Here is a 22,507-nt window from a genome sequence, read left to right as displayed (position 1 = left end):
GATGGATTATCTCAGTTGTTCTCCTGACTGAAGTTTGGTCCGTTTACAGCATCCTGCCAAGCGATTGCATTTGTCCCTAACCATTGGGAATCCTCGCGTTAACTTTTATCGAGTGGAAAAAGGTTAGCGTTCATCCTCCAGCTTCACTGTGCTAATGTTATGCTAACATAGCTGTGTCGCTAGCAATCACGTAAGCACATCATTATATACCAGCTAGCCCAACTTCAGTAACCCTACAAAAGTCACTGCTGTTTAGTTTTCTGTCTTCATTTATGTTGGAAGTGATAGCAGAGCTGTACGTTTTAATTTTTTCAGAAATCTCTGTCAGAACATGCTATATCATGTTTAGGTGGAAGCTAGCGAGCTAACTTCCTGCTAACTTCATTAAATTTTATAAATTTTCGTGGATGCCTGGATGTTAAACGCAATTGTTACACCTGGTAAAGCAGCAACGCTGATCACTTTATTAAAGATGAAATAATTTAGACAGTTTTAACTTTCAGTGATGCTGCAGTGTTCGTTTGACTTTGGGACCTGAAGCGGACGGAGTTTTGGACTCAGATTACTCCGCGAGGCTCCTGAGCATACGGTAGCCGTAATGCTCCGACAATCCATCAAGCGGTGCAGCTTCGTAACTTACCCAAGTCGTACTAAAACATTTGGGACAGATTTTGAGCGCCGTGTACCACATAAAATTGGTTTGAGGTCAGTAAGCACAACCAGAATTCATACATAAGGCACGCTGGATCATAAGGTGCACTGTTGGTTTTTGAGAAAATTAAAGGATTTTAAGTGCGCCATAGAGTGTGGAAAATACAGTAGCTGAAGTCAATACAATCATATGTTACTTCAACTGAAATAGTAGAATACAATAGATAATTAATTTTAGGTTTTCTCTTAATTTAGAATCCCCCCCAGGCCACCCACCCACCCGTCCACACACACCCACTTCAAACCCAGCTGTTCTGCTTCTGATAAAAAGAAAAAGCTAATACTGTCATAAACCTTTCAGGCTAACAGTTTGATGCCCACAATAAATTTTTAACCAGGAACATTTTGCAGCTATCTATTTGTGGATTTACCAGATAAATAAAATAAACACAAACTCTGTGTTTTCACTTTTGTGGGGTTGTGGAATTAAGGTGCTGAATAATACATGGCTGAAAGCATCTGTTTCTCTCAGCTGCATCATCTCTTGGACACCAGGGGATCTAAAGGCAGGGAAGCACAGATATTTGTGAAGTGTTGTTTGATTTCAGTACAAACAGATGTTATCCATTCACCTCAGCTCTCACCTGGTTTAAAGAGCACTTTCTATTGCTGACAAAACAGCACACATGCATGCCAACTTACAAAACTGCCTCTTTTTGCTTTGAAGTTTTTCACTTTAATTCCTGCTGAAGATGAGAGATCGACTTCTTAATTTTGATAATGTAATTAAATTTACAATATTGTTCATATTATCAAGTAATTTTGTCCCGCTGTGCTTTACAGTGTTGTTTCTGTTGTTTTTAACAGCTCTTCTAAGGTCCCTCAGCAGTCAGGCTGAGGGCTGGACATCCTTTTCTGCTATTCTGTTGCAGATTTGCCCTGTCACATTAACCAAGCTGCAGTTGTCCAACATATGACCTCACATTTGCTGTATAGTGCTTTGATATACAGAGGATTTCACAATTCACTCAATGACTGCAAGGTTTCCAGGTTTGCAAAGCAAACAAACAAACCTAATCATCACCTTCGATCAATGTCCTTGACACCTGGTATGAAGGGTTTCTGCTGATATGCTTTTTGGTTTTCTCCAAACATGGAGCTGTGCATTATAGCCTAACATCTCCACGTCGGTCTCCTCTGTTCAAACAACATTTCTCCAGACGTCTTGTGGTTTGTTCGGCTGCAATTTTGCAAATCTAAGCTGTGCTGCCTTGTTCTTTTTATAGAGAAGAGACTTTCTCCCTTGGGAACCCTTCAAACAAGACTCACTTGTTCAGTCTTTTTCTAATTGTACTGTCATCAACTTTAACATTTAACATGCTAACCGAGGCCTGTAGAGTCTGAGATGTAGCTGTTGGGTTTTGTTGCAGTTTCTCTGAGCACTCCACAGTCTGACCTTGGGTGAACTTGCTGGGAATCCACTCCTGGTAGGGCTGTTGCCTTGGAGCAGCTGCTTTTACAGAGGTGCTCACACTTGCTGATGATCAAGTTTGATTAGCAGCACCTGGCTTCTACTTACCTTCTTAATTCCTACGGAAGCATTAGGGCTCTGCTTAGAGTTTTAAAGCACTGCATTTTTTTTTAAATTGCAATTAAATATGCATTACGTTAGCTGAGTTAACCAGTTGCACTGAGTGTATAGTATGCAGTTTTGTCAACTGAGAAAAAGGCTGGTGTCATCGCCGTCTCAGGTTAAAGACCTCAAAATAGAAAGAAAAAGATTGAAGAGTCTGATTTGCCAGGCAGATTTTACCAAAGACACCCTATTAATTTGCGCTGATTATTTATTACCATTTAGCTTGTCACAAGTGCCTTCAGTTTAAAAAGTATCCTACTAAATAATAAAGACAGAATTGGTCATGGTCATTGTGTCATAATGCATCTTGGACACAACCTTCCAATAGAAAGATTAGCATATTAGCATATTACACTTTCTGTATGTTGGTCAATATGTAGATAGAGCTCTCTGGCATCTGTTAAGAGTTCGTTTCTTTGCTGTTTGCACCTGGAAACATGAAAAAGCCAAAAAGGAATGAAGCTGTGTGGGTGAAGTAGCATGTTTCAGTTACTGCTTACGTTGTTTTTCAGAAGAATTGCTTGCGAAAGAAAGCAGGTTGTGTAGTCTGCCATGATCCATGCGCTGAAAAAATTGTCAGTCACTGTCACTAACATAAAATAAAAAAAGTAGCCTACTCTGCCCCACGTCTCTACTTAGACATTACTTATAGAAAACGACACTGTAACAAATGCAGATGTCAAATTACACAGAAGTACTGGCAGCTAACATGAACCTCTTGTTTTACGTTTGAATGCTGTAATACAAACTATCATTACTATGAGTAATAACAGGTCTGTGCTGTACAGAATATGAGCTTTACAGTATAATTATGTCAGCTTTTTCTTTCCCATTATATTGTCATTTTAGTACTCTAATCTCTATAAACAGTACATGTATTTAAACAGTATTTCACTCATTATTATAAAAGTAATGTATTACAAATTACTTATTACTTTTCCCTAATTACTCACTGAAGAAAGCGAATCATTATACAACATTACTTTGCTGTTATGCATAATATGGCCTGAAATGCCTTTGCAGATACTTATCAGTTATTAATACAAACCACAGGCTGCAGTTCCACATCCTAACGAGGACACAAAAGATCTTTCTTTTTACAGTTTTTACATATAAACACAAAGCTGCCACATCACTGCTTTTGTTCCTTGAGGAAGTTCACTCACTTTTTCATTAGCTTTGTGTGAGCATGTTGTCTGTGCAGCTAGTTGTTTCTGTCCTGTTCATGGTCTTGTCCAATCATGCAATAAAATTAATGTGTAGATGTGTCGATGTCTGCACTCCTCAAAAAGCTATTGGCTGCTCTACCACCAGCAACTGAAGTCAGATGATCTTAGCACAAGTGTAGGAAAAAGACAATGTTTTTGTCTTCATATCAGCTCTTTGTGCAGATAATCGAAGAACCTTTGTATATGAAGTAATAACATACCTGTACATGTAATGTAATTACTGATTTTAGTGGAGTAATGTGTTACTGAAAAATATAAAGTGATTAGAGTAACAGATTACCTTGGAACATTTGAATACTACAAACCAATCGTCATATTCCCCCGTGTGTCCCGAATTCATTTATTTGTTATTTGTCTTTCTTTTCTATGAGAAATGGTTGTCTTTGCACTGCACAGTCATATAAAACATTTTAGCACACAATTCATTAACTGAAAAATGACAACAAGACAAAACCCTAAAACAATGCCGTGAGATTTTACAGATGCTCGGTGTAAATATTCTTTCCTCAAAGGGATCAGCATTTACAATATTCAACTGTATTCACAAATATCGGGACATGATCAATCACATACGATTCTCTGACATTGCTCATGCTCCAATACATTTGCACATTTGTCTGTACGGATATATTATGCAGCAATATGAAAAGTGATTTTGTCCCAATTTTTCTGTAGAAAGAGAATCTCTGATAAAAGAAAATGAATTAAATAAAGAAATAAAATAAACACATGCAGAGACAGAAACACCTTCAGTATTTGCTAAAAACAGGTTAACAAATAGTGAAATGTTTAGTAGAGTGTACATGACGTTCAGCGCTTTCTGACAGACAGCTGAAGTGATGCAGACATTTGTTGACAGACTGAAGTGGCTGTGAACTGCGGCCCCAGCAGCAAATCATTCATTTCAGCTGATGAGTAATGTCGACAGCTCCGTTAATAGTAGTTTGGATTGCAGATGATGGGATGTGTGAGGGTCTTTTGAGGATCAGTTTATGATGATGAGATTTTAACCTCAGGTGGCTGTCGCGATGCTCGATTGAAATCTGCCGCAGAGAGGATCTGTAAGCCTTGATGACAGTTTTGAGCAGATTGCCTGATAAAATCTTTTTTTTAAAGATGTTATAATATCTTTTTTGGGCTGAGATTGTGACTTCTTGACACTTTCATAATAATAATAATTTCAGTAGAGGCAGTCTCTTTTGAAAAGCTGCATATCCAGATAGGTGACTGTCAGTCATGCAGTTATTAACTGAACACTTAGTGTTGTTGCACCATCTGTATCTGCTTATCACTGAGTCACTGAATTAGTTTCGGACGAATGGTTTGAGCAGAAATAGCTGCACTGTTACAAATTGTGTTTCACTTGGGAGTCCACCGAAGGCCAAAGAGCTGGTGAACAGGTCAGAGCTCTGCGGCGGTATCAATGTTCAGCTTTGGCGTGACTGCCGCTGTTTCAAAAATCCCTTCTTAGAGATCAAGTGGAGTAATGTGACTCCGAAAATAGTCATCATTGTGTGGCAGATTTAGAATGTCTGTGTCACAACAAAGTCATTTGTTTCTTCTTCTTCTCTAACGAAGATGCTTTTAGCATTTAAAAACCATAAAATCCACATTAAGTTAAAACAAAGATAATCAGCACTGCCTCCTAAAATATACAACTTCTATTTTATGGTAAACCAAATGCAACATGTTCTTTCAATACCCCACCTCTGAGACTGTTCATCCAGTCATTTAAAGCTGCATTTTCACTTTTACTCTTTTAAACTGAATGAGTAGATTATACTGTATGTGTTACTGACGTGTTACTGTATGAAAAGAACCACTAATATTGTTCAAACTGGGGACAAGCTGTGCTGTTTACACCATCCCAGTTAAGCATTTAAGCAATTGTACAGAACTTTGTTTATGACGTTTGCTTTTACTGCACTCTGCTGTTTGATTCCCTTCTCCTGAACTCATCTGCATTGTTTCCATTAGCAAGTAGTAAGCATATTAGTACATAGCTCTAAAATATAATAAAACAACTGAAGGGTCAGATATGTCCTTCAGGGATCTTTGTTGTGGTGGAGACCAAAACAGAGCTAAAAGGAGAGTAAAGGAATGTGAAAAGACAGTTTAGGATATGTGATCGCTGGTTTTTAAGTTTTAAATGAATTAAGTGATTTTTACACAATTTTTTGGTTAAATTACATATTGAGATGGTGTTGACTTAGATTCATGTGACTTAACGTATCTTGTGAAAGTGTGGGTGACAACAGAAATAGCATCCTGTAGTTTTTCCACACTCAATGTAATGCTGCAACGGTCTCATATTGCTTTGGCTCCTCCAGTAAAAACTGCATTTGGGCCTTTGAGTGTAACAGTTGTTTCAGCAGCTTTTAGATAATGGCACTTTGGTACTCTGAAGCCATGTTTAATGGTTTAACTGTAGTGATGACACAGGCTGTTAAAGAGCCGCAGGTGCCTCTACCCGGCAGGCTGCCATTCGGGCTATTAGCCCACAATCCAATGATCTCTGTTTGGGGAGTAGTTGTCCTTTTCACAACTGCAGCTCGACTTGTGTTCCACTTAGTCACTGATTGCTCAGTGATATTGTGTGTTTACAGATGATGAATTCCCATAACTGGGCGGTTGCACTTGTGATTTCGAGCTGTCACACTGGATGAGCTGAGCGAAGCGCAGCTGCTCAGGCCTGAGGGAGAGTCGAGTGGGAGCACATGCTGCTAATTTAGATGGAGGCATAACGGTTGCAGTGCAGATTATTATATTTTTGGCATGAGAGATGTAGGTCAGGTTATCATCCTGTTGCCAATTGCCTGGAAGAGACGGGTAAATCAACAGGAAATACACCAGCTGTCAATTAATTGTCACTTTGACACCACTGTCATCTGTTGAGTCAGCACTTTGGATATATGTGCACATCGCAGATATTTGTTTCATCAGATTGCTATTTCTTTTTTCTGACACTGGGAGTTAGTAATGTCGCTGAGTTCCAACCTTTGGTCAAAATAGGCTGTGATTACATAAGTTTGACATGTTTTTAGGTAATGAATGGCTCATGAAAGAATAATAACTATAAATGCAATTCGTTTTTCCGGTAAGCTCGGTCTGTCAGGTGCATGCAACATTTATGACAGGTTTTAATGACAGTGTTGGTCAGTCTGTCTGATTAAAAGTCCTTTTTTGCAGCAAAGAAAAAGCAAATGAAATGAGACAAACAGATGGAGATTTTTATCTTATTAGAAACAAACCAGATATTGACAAAGTTTACCTTTGGATAAATAATCTGCAGTTGAAAAAGAAGATAAATCACAATATGTGTTAATGCAAAACTCAGCACAAATTGCAATAATGGTGCCTCAGGAGTGAAGAATCGTGATAATATGATATAATGGAGTCTCTGGAGGTTCCTAATAGTAAAAAGGCTTGGCATTATTATTTTTACATTTAGATCCTCCGTTTCTTTTTGCCTTCATTCTGATTGATGCCAAGTCTCGACACCACAGCTGTGACATACTTAGGGGAGAAATCATTGTGAAAACAACACACCAATATCTGAAAGGCTCAGAGAATTAAAAAAAAAAAAGTATCAGTTTTTATTCCATATTTCACATATGCACGATTCTAGTCTTTAACAGCAGAAGGTGTTATTGAATTAATAACTAGCTATCGATTAGAAAAGAATCTCTCAGGACTGCTAAGAAACTGATATCACACACATAAAAGATGCACATGTATAAGCACCCATACAGACACATTTGTTTCAGGGCAAGAATTCACAGACTCTCTGCCTCCCTGTTTCATGTTAGTCACTGTAGCTTCTTTCCAATTCAGTCGATAGGCTTCCATTAAGAGGGGGTAGGCTATCAGAGCAAACTGTGACCTCCTCTCGCCCCCTTGGAGCCCACTGGCCTGTGATGTGCGTATCAATATGATTTTCATCCCTTTGCACCCATCAGCAGCAATTTCCAATGTCCATTAGTCTCAAGTATCTGTTTCCTCCAACTTGTATTATTGATTTCAGAATGTCTTTTGTTCAGAGCATGTACTCGCATCTTTATGACAGGGACAGCTTCATACACTGGTAGACTCTGTCACTCGGACATCATATTTTCTTTATATTCTACTTACTAAATGATTTCATAACCACTCTCTCTATCTCTCTGTCTAAATGGTGCTTTTGCTTTGGTCACTGCTTGTGGATCCTGTTCAGCAGTAATCTGATCCTGGGTCAGGCTGACAGGCTAGACCAGTGCCCTTAAAGGTCAAGGCTTTTCATCTCAGAGGTCACAAAGACATGACCTGTTGTCATACACAGACGGATATCACAGCAAAAAAGAAGGACAATATGGCCTCATGTCTCAGGAGACATGTTTTCCTTTTTAAATACTTACCAACATCTGTTAATTAAAAAGTGTAATGCTGGTTTGGTCCATGAGTATCTGTCCTACTGAGAGAAGACAAAGTGGATGTGGTATTATACAGTTTTATTGGGGGGGGGTTACATTTATTGCTAGTTCTCCATTAAATAACCTGCTCTTCTGATATTTAGAGCTCATACTGGAGAGAATGAGTGAGCCCCCCTGTGTACTCCTTAGAATCAGGTGTTTCTATCAAGGAGATCAGAGATTAGAAGTTCAGGTGATGAAAGGAAAGTCTGGTTGGTGTGAATTTTTATTCCAACAACCTTCACAGGACCTTAGAAAATGAGCTGTAGAGATACGTAAAGTTACGCAGGTAACAGAAATGCATTTCACGATCAGCAGTACTTCATTGCAGCACATGGCAAGCATGCAAAAGACCACCTGGATGCTCAAAATATCCCCATTTATCCCAATTATAAAGCACGGTGGAGCAAGCATCAGACTCGTGTTTCTTTACAACCATTAAGGAATAAAAAACTGTTATTCCGTTTTTACCAGTTTTTACACAGTAAAACAGTGGAAAATGTGTCTTTTTTCCCTCTTCCAGGAACAATACTTGATTAAAATTTTGACTTGGGGTTTTGCTTTTTTAAATACTTCTCTGAGTTTCAAAATAAAATAACCTACCGTTCTTCAGGTTAAGATTTTGCATTCAGTATGATACATTTTAAATCTTACCAATCTTCTGAAATCTCTCAGAAATCTGTGAGATTTTAGCAGTTTCTTTAAGCAGTTCCCAAACAGATAAGCACATCCAATATCTAACAATAGTTTACAAAACTATCTTGGGTTACTTGTATCAACAGTCTTTATTGTCTTTTAAGTACTCAGGAGAAAAAGGCAACTTTTACCAATGAAGACTGTGAGGTACAATAAAAAGCTCTAGAGCAGCTCTGCAGAAGCTATTTAAAATCCTGAAGTTACAGAAAAAATAATTCCTTAGAAAAAATATGTGCAGATGACTCACTGGTAACATCAACCGTGCCAAATATGACGTAGAGTAAGATGTTCAGAATCATTTAAAACAAATGACACTATCAGTAGTTTCACGTGTAGCAACAGATGTTTCGGGACATTGATCTTAAATCAAAGCAACAAACGTAAATAGAAATGTAGCTTGCTCTACAACGCCTTGACCTCCACTCCACTACCCCCCCCCCCTCCCCCCCACTGTGCGTCCAGCATTTCCAAAGTGTGAAGAGCATATGCCAACACTTGCTGGCTGCTCTCCACTGCTGTGACATATTTGCCACCAGAGGGGATCTTAAGATGCTCTTTGACACAGTATAGCAGTTCCTGAGAGAGAGAGAGAGAGAGAGAGAGATATGACCTTTGGCTTTATTTATGTCGTTGGCACTCGCGCGAGACCTTTTCATCAGATACGGTCATTGTAATCCCTCAGCCCCCATTCAATTTACAGAGGCACTCTGTCACTGCAGACCACTAAAGTCGACGAAATTAATGGATCAATAAGCCCTCTGAAAGCCTGGAGGAGGATCCAGATCCCACAGGTCGCTATCAAATTACAAGTCATAATGAATGGGATGTTGTTTATGTTGTAAAGTGCAACGTCACTGAGTCCTTTGAACAAACCACTCTCTGAGGAAGATCATACGTGCACTTTATAATTGTTGTTCTTGCCCTTGCGTGAACAAGCTGTAAGCCAAAACTGCTTTGTTAACTGTAAATTTTACAGTTTTTACATTGCATATTTAAAACTGACCTGGTGCATTCAATTATACATCAAAAGGTCCTGGCCAAGTTTCCATGAGAAGCTGGTGAACTTGATAAAAAAAAAAAAATCCTCTCTTTATTAGATTATAACTGATATATAAAAATGGATCATATCCATTTTTGTTCCTTTTACATGTAAATATGATGGCTTTCAATGATCTGGTGCTTATTTTTTTGTGTGTGTTTTAACATTTGTTACTCAAGTTTTCAAAATAAAGATTTGATTGATTTAATTTGATAGATAAATATAAGTACTGGTAACAATTTCTTCAATAGCACATTAAGAGGCATATTATACGATCACATTGTACATGTTGTGCACAGTAACATCACCACAGCTCTATACCATTTATCAAAGCACTGAGAGTGGAAGTACTCGGTGAAGTACTCTCCTGGATAGACAGGTACTGGTATAGAGGAGAAGTCAAACCTGAAACAAAGAAAACAAAGAATGCTCATACGTCATTGTTTAGTAATGGTTTAGAAACGCATCAACGCAGCATGCTTACGGGAAAGTAACAGTAATCTAATTACATTTTTTTCAATAGTAATCCCTTATTTCGCTCATTACTTGAAAAAAGTAATGGGATTACAGTAAATCGTTACTTTTAACACATTACTGCCCATCTCTGCTCATACCAAATATTGACTTTCAAGCTTATTAGAATTGTGCAAAAGTCTGTTTTTGCCTTATATACTGTATTTCCATGTTACAGTATATCACTGCACCTATTTATATCTTATCTTACTACACTGATCATAGCCTTTGTATATTTATACATGTATACATGTGTATGTGCCCTGTGTCCTCCTTAACAGGTTGGCCAGTCTTTTTGCACATACACACATACATAATTATGTTTTTGAAAAACATTTATTATCAATCTCAACTCTTTTGGATTTTCAGATTCACTATCCCCTCTGCAAATGCAATGTTACTTTTTCCATCTTCATTTGCTCCATGTGTCACGAACAACACATGTACGCACATGTTGAAGTGCACAAAGTTATGCCTGATCATCACTGCCTCCAGCTTTGATTGACTGTGAAACGTGGATGCTGACATTGGTCAGGAGGCTTAAAGCAATATCTAAGAAACTGAGCCCCAGTGAGTATTTTAGTACAACTGATTGCGGCACAAGATGAGAAGCCTCTCACCCAACAATCATAAGTGGTTATGCCCTTAAAATTGAAACAGGTTTGTTATATATTCACCTCTGTAGAGTTGCCATTAAAGGAAGCTGTAACTGTCAGCCTAAAGTCGGCATTCAGGGGAACTACAGTTGTGTGAACTTGTTGCTCGAATTCTGCTGATTCTAATGGTATTTATTTATTTATTTTACAAATTAAACTCAGCTTTCACAGTTAGTGGTTTCATCAGATCTAGTTTATCTTAAGGCAGCTTTAACATAATTAGTAGTCATTATAAACCCCATCTGAGAATGCACAAAGAATGCTGACTGCAAGAGGCCTGTTTTTCAACACAGTGAGGCCACTGATGGCTCAATACCAGGCCTACAGTATCAAACAACTATTTGGGGCATTCGGGTCCAGTTACAAACAAGGACAATGTTAAATGTTTGAAATGGAAATTTCAATCAAAGTTGCCACTCTGTGTAAAAAAGATGAAACCAGATACGACACGCCATCCTCTCTGAGAGCGGAAAAAGATGATGATCATTCAGCTAACACACACTGAAGAAAAGGATAGTGCTAATATGATCACAGTCTGTACAAACTTTGGTCGTCATCTACTCTTTCTGTGCTTTGGATGTGATTTAAAATGACTCTAACAAATGTAACAGGCTTGTTTAAAAGCAGCGCTGACGGTAAAATGAAGCCATAGCAGTCGGGTCACATCTCCAGATTTGCATGCTAGATGGCATGAGAGAAACTCCCACCACAATCATCCTCTGGAACCACATGATCACTTGCAATTCACGATCAAGGATTTCAAACAATAGCACTCGGCATTCATAGATTTAGCACAGAATTGAAACCATGTGCTGTGCGGGTTACTGATGGTCACACTGGAGAAATGTGCTGACAGCTCAAGAAGGCCTTGAGGTGCACATCAGCCCTGGGTAACTCTACCAAACTCGCAGCTCTGCTTCTTTATCGAAAAACAGTCTTTGTTGCCACTGTTGGCAGTTAGTCAATCGCATGTATTAGAGTACCCGCCAATGCTCGCCAGTCATTGATAGCTCTTAAGTGTGTGCATATGGAGTCTTAACTTTGTCATTCTTTGTGATCACTTTGAGATTTGAGTGGGGTTTTTTTTCACTTCTGACAGGCGAGGCTGTGGGGTTTCGTCTCAGGGCTCAGGGCAGACTGCGTGCAGCCGGTGGGGTCATTTGAACCTTGTGGTTGCAGAGCAGAGTGCTGAGACACAAAGAGCCAACACTGCGCTCACAAGTGTCCGACAGTGGGAGAGTCAGGAAGTCTGGCGACTGTAAACCCCACCCGATCCCCCCACCACCGACACCACCACCCACACACCCATCTCTCAGATACGCACGAAGACACGCCAAGCGGGCACTTCTGCATAAACAAGTCTGTGCTACCATACTTATGAGGACATTTGTGCCTTTCACTAATTTTTAACCATAGCAGCCACATATTTCACCCCCAAATTTACACTGATCTAAAGCAGTGGTCACGCCTGCACACAATCTGTCATTCAAGTGGAGTCAAAACCGTTAATCCACCACCGAAAAACAGACACAACGATAAGAAATACAAAACTATTATTATTATTATACGAAAACAATTGAGTTAAATAAGCCTTTGTTTTGATTTAATCACTTAAGAAGCACACAGAAACTAATGTTTTCCATCATATGTGAAAATGTACCTTTGATTTATGTTGGATTTTTAAACCGAGACACTAGACATATAATTAAAATTATGGAATATCTCATCTAACGTTTAGCACTGCACAGTTGTGCATTTGCATCTGTTGAGCTAATCTACAAACTCTATAGACTCATTTCTAAACACACGAGTAACACCATCTATATTCCCTCATTTTAGGGCTAACACTTGGTTTGACATACAGTAAAGTGGAGCCGTGGGTGGAATATCACCACGTTTAATTTTCATTGTGTGATTCATTTAAAAGTAAAGGTGTCTATCAATCTGTTTAAAAAAAAAATACACTCTGACGTGAGGTTTAATATTGCATAAAAAATTTAGAAAGCTTTGAGTTTTTGTGAGGTCTTTTTTTGCTCTTTTTAACTTTTAAAGGGGAATTCTTCCATGTTTAAAATCTCTTCTTTATTTCATTAACATAAAAGCTTACTGTATACTGACTGCACTGCCATATCATTGCATAGATCCTTAATTATTCAGATTATGGGATCTCTGTAAAAGTTGCCTGAGATATATTATTATATGTTATAAAATGTTCTTAATAGCTGGTTAGTTGCTAAATTAAATCCAACTGTGTGGAATCTGAGAAGCATTTTTTCACTGTCACTTCTAAATATGTTAAGAATTTAAATTATAAAGGAAATTGTAAAATTGCAGTGTAGTGAATGCATTTTACACAAGCATCATTTACTTTAGTTTAAATACACAAAGGTGCATTTGGGTACTTTAACTTGACATCAGAGCAACAGTTATGAGCTACAGTACAACTCAACATACACAGTAATCGTAGACAGGAATTTAGCAGAGAAAACAGCAGATTTGCAGGCAGACTAAAAGGGTGAATGAACAGGTTAACAGCGATGGGGCCTTGAATGGCTGTGACAGGGAGAAAGCAAGAGGCTCCATCTCTGAAGGGGGAAGTGACCCGGAAACGGTGAGTAAGTGCAGCTTGCTGGACCCTTTAGGAAAAATCTCTCTAGAAGCAGTGATGCAAGTCTACCTAAACACACATTTCTCTCACTGTTTATGCACAGATGCTTTGCTCTGCTGTACAGATAGTGGAGCCACTGCTTGTCACTTATAAACCTCCCAAAAAAGTTAAGCAAATGCTCAAGACTTCAAAATAAATCTTTCTTTCTCCGTTGTAAAGAATAAAAAGAGCTTCTTTCTTGTTGAACTTTACAGTCTGTGGCGGTATTATGTGGCATTATAACACTGCGGATGCAATGGGAACATATCAGGGTGGCATCTTACTCCAGGCCACCTAAATCGTGGTGTGTTTGTTTTTTATGAAAGGATTTGGCCCAGATTAACTCGTGTGGTCTGAAAATATGTGTGTTGCTGCAGCAAGCTGGAAAATTGATCGGCAACAAGTGCTGCAAGTCTTAATAATCACTTTTTAGTCTTTTGATTTGCTCATTCACTTACAAACTTTCTCTTTTTTTTTATTTTCCATGAAATACATAATTCATAAACTTACATCTTCTGTATGAGAAAAATCTTTAACTTTGTTACAAAATTAAGAAAACTTTATAAAACTCACAGATTTGGTCAAACTTGCCGTACGAATGGACTGTTCCTTATTCACACCTAACTGTACATCACTGTAGGCTCTAGATAGATAGATAGATAGATAGATAGATAGATAGATAGATAGATAGATAGATAGATAGATAGATAGATAGATAGATAGATAGATAGATAGATAGATAGATAGATAGATAGATAGATAGATAGATTTTCTAAGTAAACTTTTTAAGGTTTTTTTTTAAATAAACAACTCTTTGGTTTAATAAAAAATCCTGCAATTTTTATATGCTTACTTACGTTGTTTGCAATTGTTTTTTCTAATTCAGTGTTTTCATTTGATGGTAAATTAATTTCAGAATAATAAAACGAAAGAAAATAGGCTCAACACATAAGATATCTCTGTGAGCATTTTGAATATTCTCTTTTTGTTTCCTCTTTTTTTTCACATCTGTGCTGAAACTGAACAGAAAAAGTTGCTTATTCTTACCAGAAACAGGTCTTTACTCATCTCAGCGATTTGTAATATTTACTAATACTGTGTCTTATGCTGAAAGTGATTCATTCAAATATGAATTTGATAATATTCATTCATTGCTTAACTTCAGAACTTACAAAATCTGCATTACAGCTATTACAGGCATTTATTTATTTATATTTGGTGTCAAACACTGTTCAACTTTGTCTCTGGAAAGTGCTTTCTAAATAAACTTCTCTTCCTTGGTTACTTTCTGTAGCATATCAGTCTAAATTAAGACAATTTATTTGAAGGTTGACAGGCTTCTACAACTTTAAATTTTCTTCTAACTAATAAATCATTCAATTTATATAAATATTTTTTATATATTTAGGATTTGGATTTTTCAATGGAGAGTTGTTACAGAGCTTTTAATTAAACACCAAGAAGTTGTCATCTGTTTAAACACATTTCTGAGAGACAAAATGAGCTTCCTGACAGCTCTGCGGAATAACAGGGGGAATGAACACACAAGAAGGCACTAACAGAGACTGTAAAGCTTCTGCAGATTTTAAAATACTTTTAGCAGCACGTCAACACAGAGGTGATAAATGGTGATCATTATTCAGCTTATGGTCTCTGCTTTTAATATTAGGGATAGCAAAGGAAACACTAACCAGCTAATTTACTTAATGAGCAAGAAAAACAGACGATTCTTTTCTTCTTCTTTTTTTTGTGGTACATTAGTTAATTCGGTTCAAAATGTATAATCATAAGTTGGTTTAACTACTAAATTTACAATTCGTTCACTGTAAAGCAAATAGTGTGCCCCGGATTTCTCAGCTCTCCGTTATTGAACTTTATTTTTCTCCCTGCAGTGATAAAGTCCTGACAGTCTACTATAATCTTTAAATACGATCTAACGCTGAATAAATAATGCGAAACGACTCTTACAAAGTGAAAGGAAAAGTAGGAGTATGAGTTAATAAATAAATAAAGGATTATTAAAAATGCAATCTGGGCGTGTTTTGGTGTTATCTGTTGGGTTTTGTTGTTGTTTGTTTTGGGGTTTTTTGTGTTGCTGTTCCTGATACAAGTCAACACACATTTAAAACTGCAAATGTTACACGTTTTATTGCAAAATATGATCGTCGTAGAATAACCGTCTTCACAGTTTAACAGTCTTATAAAAGTGAAAACAAAAGATAAAAGTTGTTTTTTAAAAAAAACTAAACAATGATAAGGCCATATAAATACAAACCAAGTGTTGCTCCACAGGAAAAACAATGAACACACACAAACAGAAAGTATTATTGCAGGGTAGTAAGGCTGATGCAGCATCAGGAGTTTAACGTATGGTACATTCTTTCAGATGACATTACTGCGCAAAGGAAAACTGCTCCGAGGATTTGAACGCATGCACAATTCAAGATGATAAACTCTGTATATAAAATTCAATAATAATAATAATAATAATAATAATAATAATAATAATAATAATAATAATAATAATAATAATAATAGTGATAAACCAAAAAGTGGCGCATGCACGTTGAATTAGTTGATATGTTGACAACTCATTTAAAAAAAAAGTTAAAAATGAAAAAAGGATCAGACGTATCATGCAAAAAAAATTTGGGCTGACTGTAAGTCGGAGTGTCCACGCACCCAAGAGACAACTCAACAGTCTGCATCAAAGAGGCCAAAGTATTTGCCAGTGTTAGAGAAGTAAATGTAAGGCGCGGCGTTTGCTGTCGGGTACACGACAGGGAACGGTATGGGTAACAAACATCCGCCCAGCACGCTGCTGTCTTTGTAAAAAGTTGGTAATTGCACGTTTTTTCCTGCCTCTGTAAAGTGATCGGCGGCCAGCGGGCCCTCCATGTCCGTGGACAGCTGTCTCTTGAGCTTGTTGCGGCGGTTCTGGAACCAGATTTTCACCTGGGTCTCCGTGAGCTGCAGGGAGCTCGCGAGGCACGCTCTCTCCGAGCTGCTCAGATAGCGCTTCATGTCAAAAGTCGCCTCGAGTTGAAATATCTGTCGCTTGGAGAAGATGGTGCGCGTTTTCTTCTTTACCATGGCTTTGGAGTCCACAGTCTGCTGCTGCTGTTGTTGTTGGTGGTGGTGCTGCTGCTGTGGCTCCTCAGCGCTGCACTCATTTTGCGGACAGGATCCAGCGGTGAGCGGCGGTGTGTTTCCCCCGCGCTGAACTCTGGGCTTCACTGTGAACGGAGCGACAAGATGTGCTTTGGTGCAGCGGTAAAGGCAAACGTAAAAACACCTGCGAACAAGCTCAGCAACATTCCAGTAAAGCAGACACAAACCGGCGTCCTGTAAGCGCTTCTGCATTTTCGCACAAATAATTTGAACTTTGAGCGTTTTTAAAAAATTTTTTTTTGATCTTTATCGTTGTGCTTCTAAACAGATTAATTAGCCTAAAATTTCCCTTTAATTCTATGAAATTTACAGATATGGTATTTGGGTATATCCGTCAGAGTTACCTGTCTCCTCTGTCCTTCGGACGTCCCACACATCCTCACATCGCTCCTCCAAAACATTCTTACATCCACCGTCTTTCTGCCCGTTTGAACAGTCCAAATCTCCACTTTCTTGCGGCCTCAGGTTGAGGATGTTGTCAATTGTGAAGGTCAAACAAGTGCTCCGACTGGGGGCATCCTCTTTGCTCATATTCCCCGGCATTTCATTTGCTCCTCCGAGAAACCCGAAACACCGACGTCTCTGGACGCTCCGAGCACCATTGCTCCTCGGCTGCCACTAGAGCACAGAGGAGCCGGTGCGCAGTAAATCAACGACCCGGAAGACTGCGGTTTAGCAGCTTTTGATTGGCGAGGTTGAGGGGGCAGATGAGGGCGGGATGCAGATTTACGTCTGGCTGCCATATTGGAGGTTTGTGCGCTTTCTTGCAGCCTGCTTTCCCAGGAAGTGTGCAAAAACTAAGAGTTTGGAAACCTTACCAGTTGTTTTATTTATTTATTATTTATGTATTTATTTATTTTAGATACTAAATACTTTTTAAAGTATCTCTGTAAAGAACATTAACATGTCATTTTGACAGCATTTTAACTACTGGCAGCATGAGAATTATGTAACCCGACAATGGGTTAAGGGGGCGCATAACATAGCCAAGTTTATCACAATAAGCTGTTCTAATCTCGCCTCCAACATTGCATATCTCAGCTTAACCTCATTGTTCTTTTTTATTTTCTTTGAAAATGTTACTCACACTATCAAAAACTATTCATCTCATGTGATGCCCTCTTTTCTTTCTTAATTGCCCCTTGGGCATAAGTTGGGTTTTTTTTACATTTTGAAACCCACATACAACCTAAATTCCAAATAAAGATGCCAAATAAACAGCTGATGGCCAAGAAACAGGAAAGAAACCACGAAACGCCTTGTGCATAAAATTTTATTCACATGTGAACATAGAAGTGTACAAAACTCTGTATTAAAATCATCTTAAATTAACAACAAAAAACAAAAGTGTCAGTCAATCAGTGTTGCTAATAGCCTACCCCTGCTAACAGCTATCAAAAGTCACAATATCACAAACACCATACTGGCTTTTATTTCATAAATGAGCTACATTTTAGCACTCATAGGTCACGTGTGTGGGTTCAAATTTCAGAAAGAATTGAACAGTCTAAAGCCACGTGAGAAGATGAGTGTGATGGGAAACTCAGCAGTGCAAAGAAAAACTTTTTCTGTAGCATGTGAATATAAGTTGAAAGCATAAAGTATAGAAAAAAATATACAAAAATGAACTTTTGGTCCTGATTTTTGTCCTCAGATGATTTTTCTATGTGTAACCTGATTGTTTACAGTAATTTGTGTTTTCATTTCCAGATTTTTCTTATACATTTACAAATTAATGAATTCCCAAAGTATCTTTTTCTTTGTTTTAATTTTTTTTACATCGCTTTACACACCATAAACATATTGACTCTTCCAAGTACGTGGACCCCTATATTTTCCAGTGACAGAAATCATCGCAAAATAAAGCTTTAGTTGGAAACTGTGTGACTATGTGTGTGAAATGTCCTCAGTAAAGCACAAAGAAGGATGGTGGGCAGCTTGAATGGTCCAAAAATATCCATCACAATTTTCATATTTCTAGTAATACTAATTTATTCCTGGTAGTGCTAAATTTGGTACTAAATCTTAAAAAATGACCTTTGCTTACAATAAATTGATAAAGGTTCTGCTAATGATGAGGAAGTTTAATGCTGAAAGTAGACACGGGCACCTTGATCTAAATGTACTTCCAGAAAACATCCAAAGGAAACATTTCAACAGAGGATGACAATGCTCAGTGCACTGCAGGGATGAACTTTACTGAATATTCTAACATGAACATTTTGCAGCATCATTATTTGATTCATGTGAGTCACAGGTATACGAGATCTCTTCCACTCTTTAAGTCACACCAGCCCGGTCATCTGTGGCGTTATGAATGACACCGGATGGGTGAAGTGGCCAGACAGCGGATAGTTAACAGAGTTAGAGAAGCCAACTACTGGATGTGACACGTGGGGCAGGTTTGTCAGTGTCAGCGGGGTAGTGACGCTCTCACGATACAACACGGGAACTCTAACCACCCTCTGGGCGGCGTACGGTGCAGTGGTGCTGCTGGCTTCTATATCTGCCGTGATCTGTCGTTTCCACTTGTTCCTGCGATTTTGGAACCAGATCTTTACTTGGGTCTCGGTGAGCTGCAGCGACGCAGCCAGCCCAGCTCGCTCCGAGCTGCTCAGGTAACGCTTCAGGTCGAAGGTGGACTCCAGCTGGAACACCTGGCTTCGGCTGAACACAGTGCGCGTCTTCTTCTTTCGCACCACTGTGATGTCACCTGAGGCCAAGAAGAAGCAGTGTCTTCATTTAAAAGTTTCTTAGCACACATCGCAACAGTAAACATTTTATGTATATTTCTAGTGTTGCATTTACAGACCATGTAGCTGTTAATTGATCAAATTCATGCTAACAAGTCTCCAGGTGAATATCTCCAAATAGGCAGTACTGCTATGTAATACAATGAACTATGCGGTGCTATTAAGCAATTTGCAATATTTAAGCTAATTTAATGTTCATATAGCATTTAGATATAAAGTTTAATATTTGTATTTTAACCCGTTATGTAATGTCTCCATTCAGTTACTAAATGTATCATCCTTTGCTTTTATCTAATTTCTACAACAAAATAAAAATCAAATCAAATAAAACATGTTGCCCTCTTCTGCTGTAACTGGCAGAGCAGGGTATGGCCCTCAGACCCAAGAAATGCTAACTGCACCCCTGCTCTCTAATGCGAACTTTTGAAAACTTGGGTCACTGCTGCTGTCAATGCACCTTATCGGAAAGAAAATGCACCTAACCAAGAAGCTCTGCAAATGCTGCTTTTTTAAAATCGAAAAAATAAAATTCCGCTTGAGTGAGTGTGTACTAGAACGGCGCATGCGTGCTTATAGCAGAGCACAAGACTATTTGGGTTTTTTGTGTGTCTTTTTAATGAATTACGTGTACTTTGAGCTCACCTGTGTCACAGCTGTCCCCTAGAGAGACGCAAGAGGAGCGCGTGTCTTCCTCTTCCTTCTCATCTGTCAGACCGTCGCCTTCCTTCTCGGCCGGTTTGTCATTCTCCTCCGCCTTTCCCGTTAAAGTTGGGGAATCCCGTTCGCTGTTTAGCACGGGGTCTACGTGTTCGTGCGAGCGGCTGGTTTTGCAAAGAAGCCCTGCAAAGGATGTCGTGAAAAAAGAAAAAAAAAGTTACTTTAAATCATCCTACACACTGTCAGATTTGTGCACAGCGGGGAATTGCTCGCATTCATGCTGTCTGTCCTCTCCAAGATTATAAATACGCATCAGCTCTTCGCTGCGGGTCTATTTAAAGAACAAGAGGGAGATTGTTGTGAGATCGTTGTGTGGATGCCAAATGCTGTTGGCTTCTACACGGCTGATAATCGGAGAGTGAACCCTGACCATGCGTCATGTCCACTTTTGCCCCATTGAGACCCCAAAGCGAGATGCATAAATCATAAATGTTAGATGTGGGGGTTTGTGTGATGTTTGTTTATCAATAATAAAATGAGTTATATATTTTAACCCGACTCTTGTAAGCGACAAACAAGGAACAAATCGTCGAAACAAAAACGAACATTTGTTATTTTCAGTAACCTTTTCGATGGGACGAAAAGGACGGTCAGGAGCAAACTCACTTCTCGAGCAGCCATTCGCTGTGTTTGCAAATGTTCCGCTCCCGTCCGACCTGTCAGTGTCGCTCAGACGTCTCGTTTTCAGACCCGGACACATCCCCGGGTTGTGACCAGTAAGTTTGAAGCTCGGAGTCTCCGCTCGCTCCTCGGCTGAAGAACGTCTTCCTGTAGTTCCCAGCAAATTCTCAATGTAAAAAGATGAACCTCTCGATGGAGGACCGGATTTCAGTCGCGGTGTTTTATCATCCAGCATGATGACTTTATGACTCCGCCAGTTACAAAAAAAAACACCCTTTTAAAATCCACCACACGTAAATTTTTATACTGTCATTCCTGGGAAGGCGTCTTATCTCGGGCCAGACGAGTCTTCTGCGCGCAGACCATCCCGACGCAGTCCATGTGAGGACAGCCTGCTACAGTTACGAGATACACAAAGCAAATTCGTTTCGGGTTTGAGCTGAGGGCAAAAGGCGAATAGGAATTACTCCAGGAAATACCCGGACACGGTCTCGTAGTTTGTATGCTCTCGTGTGGGCTGTGCGATAGTCTGCCTTGAGGGACCGCAGAGATGCTGTATTTAGGTCAATTAGGGAGCAAACCAAGGCAGAGATACGTTGTTGTCCTCAGGGCTGGAGATGGAGAAAGCTCCATGAAGAATGGCACAGTGCACAGTACCGCCTATTGGTTACTTTTGTCCATGCACACTTTATATTTACTATTCACAAAATAACTCTGTTACACTCAGGTTTCACTTTCTTGTCCATAATGACACAGCAAAGCAAACGTTTCCCACAGAAATGCTATTTTTATATTTCATTTCATTGGTTACTAACGTCCAGTTATTTGCCTTTAGATAAAACAGGGATAATAAACATAAATACACCGTAGTAAAACATTTCTTTTTCTTCTTAAAATAGCAGAAAAACCCAAGACTAAGCATGATGTATAATGTATGGACACTGTTATAGGAGGAGTATGAATCATAATTGTATCATTGTGCGCTAATGCTAATAAAAAGCAGATGCTGCTGATGTGGCATTCATGGCAAATCAACAACGTGCGTCAGTGGGAAAAAAAAACTCTTACTGCGCTCAATTAACCGTGTACTTCAAGTGAAAAGTTTGGTTTATCTTAAATTAGATTGCTTGTTTAAATCAGTTCTCAGTAGGTTTGCGGGTCATTTCCCCTTTTAAAAATAAAAACAAAAGAAAAAAAACTGCTTTCCCCAAGACATCCTCATTCAAAACTTCAGCATCTATGGATACAAAAACGTTTGTCACAAAAAAAGACAAAGCACCTACTGGACACAAGAAGCAGCCTGCTTTTTTGAAAATTAATTTTGTGTGTGTTGTAACACCAGTGAGATGTGTAACCTTATAAAGTGTTGCTGGCAAGTTAGAAAGTTGTAATGAGACAAAGTTTTACAAGCCCATCTTTTAACCTCAGCTTAAGGTAAGCACAGGAAACATCCAGTCTTCAAAATATGGGTATAATGTAAAATCAACGTTTCAATGTCAAACTCAGTGAACCTTAAAAACTGAAGCAAAGTAACAATAAGAAAAACTGATTTCTGTATTTCTCAGTGCAGTTTGATCTGAAGTATAACTTCAGAGAACAATTTACATTTTGTAAAAAAGTGACATATTCTGCTTGCACTGGGTTAGAGTTTTGGTTACATTTGGGGCATTACTGGTGATGACTTTGATTGGTGGGCAACGCATTTTCCCATTTGGTTACATGAAAAACTG

General features: G+C 38.7%; 2 protein-coding genes across 2 annotated transcripts; both read right to left on the bottom strand.

Moving 5' to 3' along the window:
- Positions 1 to 15,681: 15,681 nt before the first annotated feature.
- On the bottom strand, positions 15,682 to 17,302 carry LOC308405002 (homeobox protein Nkx-2.3-like). Its single transcript, XM_080895365.1, has 2 exons — positions 17,031 to 17,302; positions 15,682 to 16,751 (listed from the first exon to the last, which is right to left on the bottom strand). The coding sequence occupies exons 1-2, from the start codon at positions 17,227 to 17,229 to the stop codon at positions 16,210 to 16,212; spliced, it is 741 nt and encodes a 246-aa protein (XP_080751491.1). The 5' UTR covers positions 17,230 to 17,302; the 3' UTR covers positions 15,682 to 16,209.
- A 648-nt stretch (positions 17,303 to 17,950) lies between these two features.
- Positions 17,951 to 21,345, bottom strand: LOC308393489 (homeobox protein HMX3-like). The gene is made up of 3 exons (XM_080877288.1): positions 20,763 to 21,345; positions 20,082 to 20,279; positions 17,951 to 19,399 (listed from the first exon to the last, which is right to left on the bottom strand). Exons 1-3 carry the CDS (start codon positions 21,010 to 21,012, stop codon positions 18,972 to 18,974), a joined length of 876 nt encoding a protein of 291 aa, XP_080733414.1. The 5' UTR covers positions 21,013 to 21,345; the 3' UTR covers positions 17,951 to 18,971.
- Positions 21,346 to 22,507: the final 1,162 nt, after the last annotated feature.

Source organism: Rhamphochromis sp. 'chilingali', assembly GCF_963969265.1.
Source record: "Rhamphochromis sp. 'chilingali' genome assembly, chromosome: 1".
NCBI classification, from domain to species: Eukaryota; Metazoa; Chordata; class Actinopteri; order Cichliformes; family Cichlidae; genus Rhamphochromis; species Rhamphochromis sp. 'chilingali'.
Note: the sequence above shows the minus strand (reverse complement) of the source record. Positions and strands in the feature narration are given on the sequence as shown.

Excerpts from the sequence above, each read along its gene's own strand:
- LOC308405002 (XM_080895365.1), bottom strand. The coding sequence starts at position 17,229 with ATGCCGGGGAATATGAGCAAAGAGGATGCCCCCAGTCGGAGCACTTGT. Across the intron at positions 16,752-17,030 it reads CCGAAGGACAGAGGAGACAG|TGAAGCCCAGAGTTCAGCGC; the intron begins GTAACTCTGACG and ends CTCCGTTCACAG.
- LOC308393489 (XM_080877288.1), bottom strand. The coding sequence starts at position 21,012 with ATGCTGGATGATAAAACACCGCGACTGAAATCCGGTCCTCCATCGAGA. Across the intron at positions 20,280-20,762 it reads AGCGAATGGCTGCTCGAGAA|GGCTTCTTTGCAAAACCAGC; the intron begins GTGAGTTTGCTC and ends CATCCTTTGCAG. Across the intron at positions 19,400-20,081 it reads AGGGGACAGCTGTGACACAG|GTGACATCACAGTGGTGCGA; the intron begins GTGAGCTCAAAG and ends TCTTGGCCTCAG.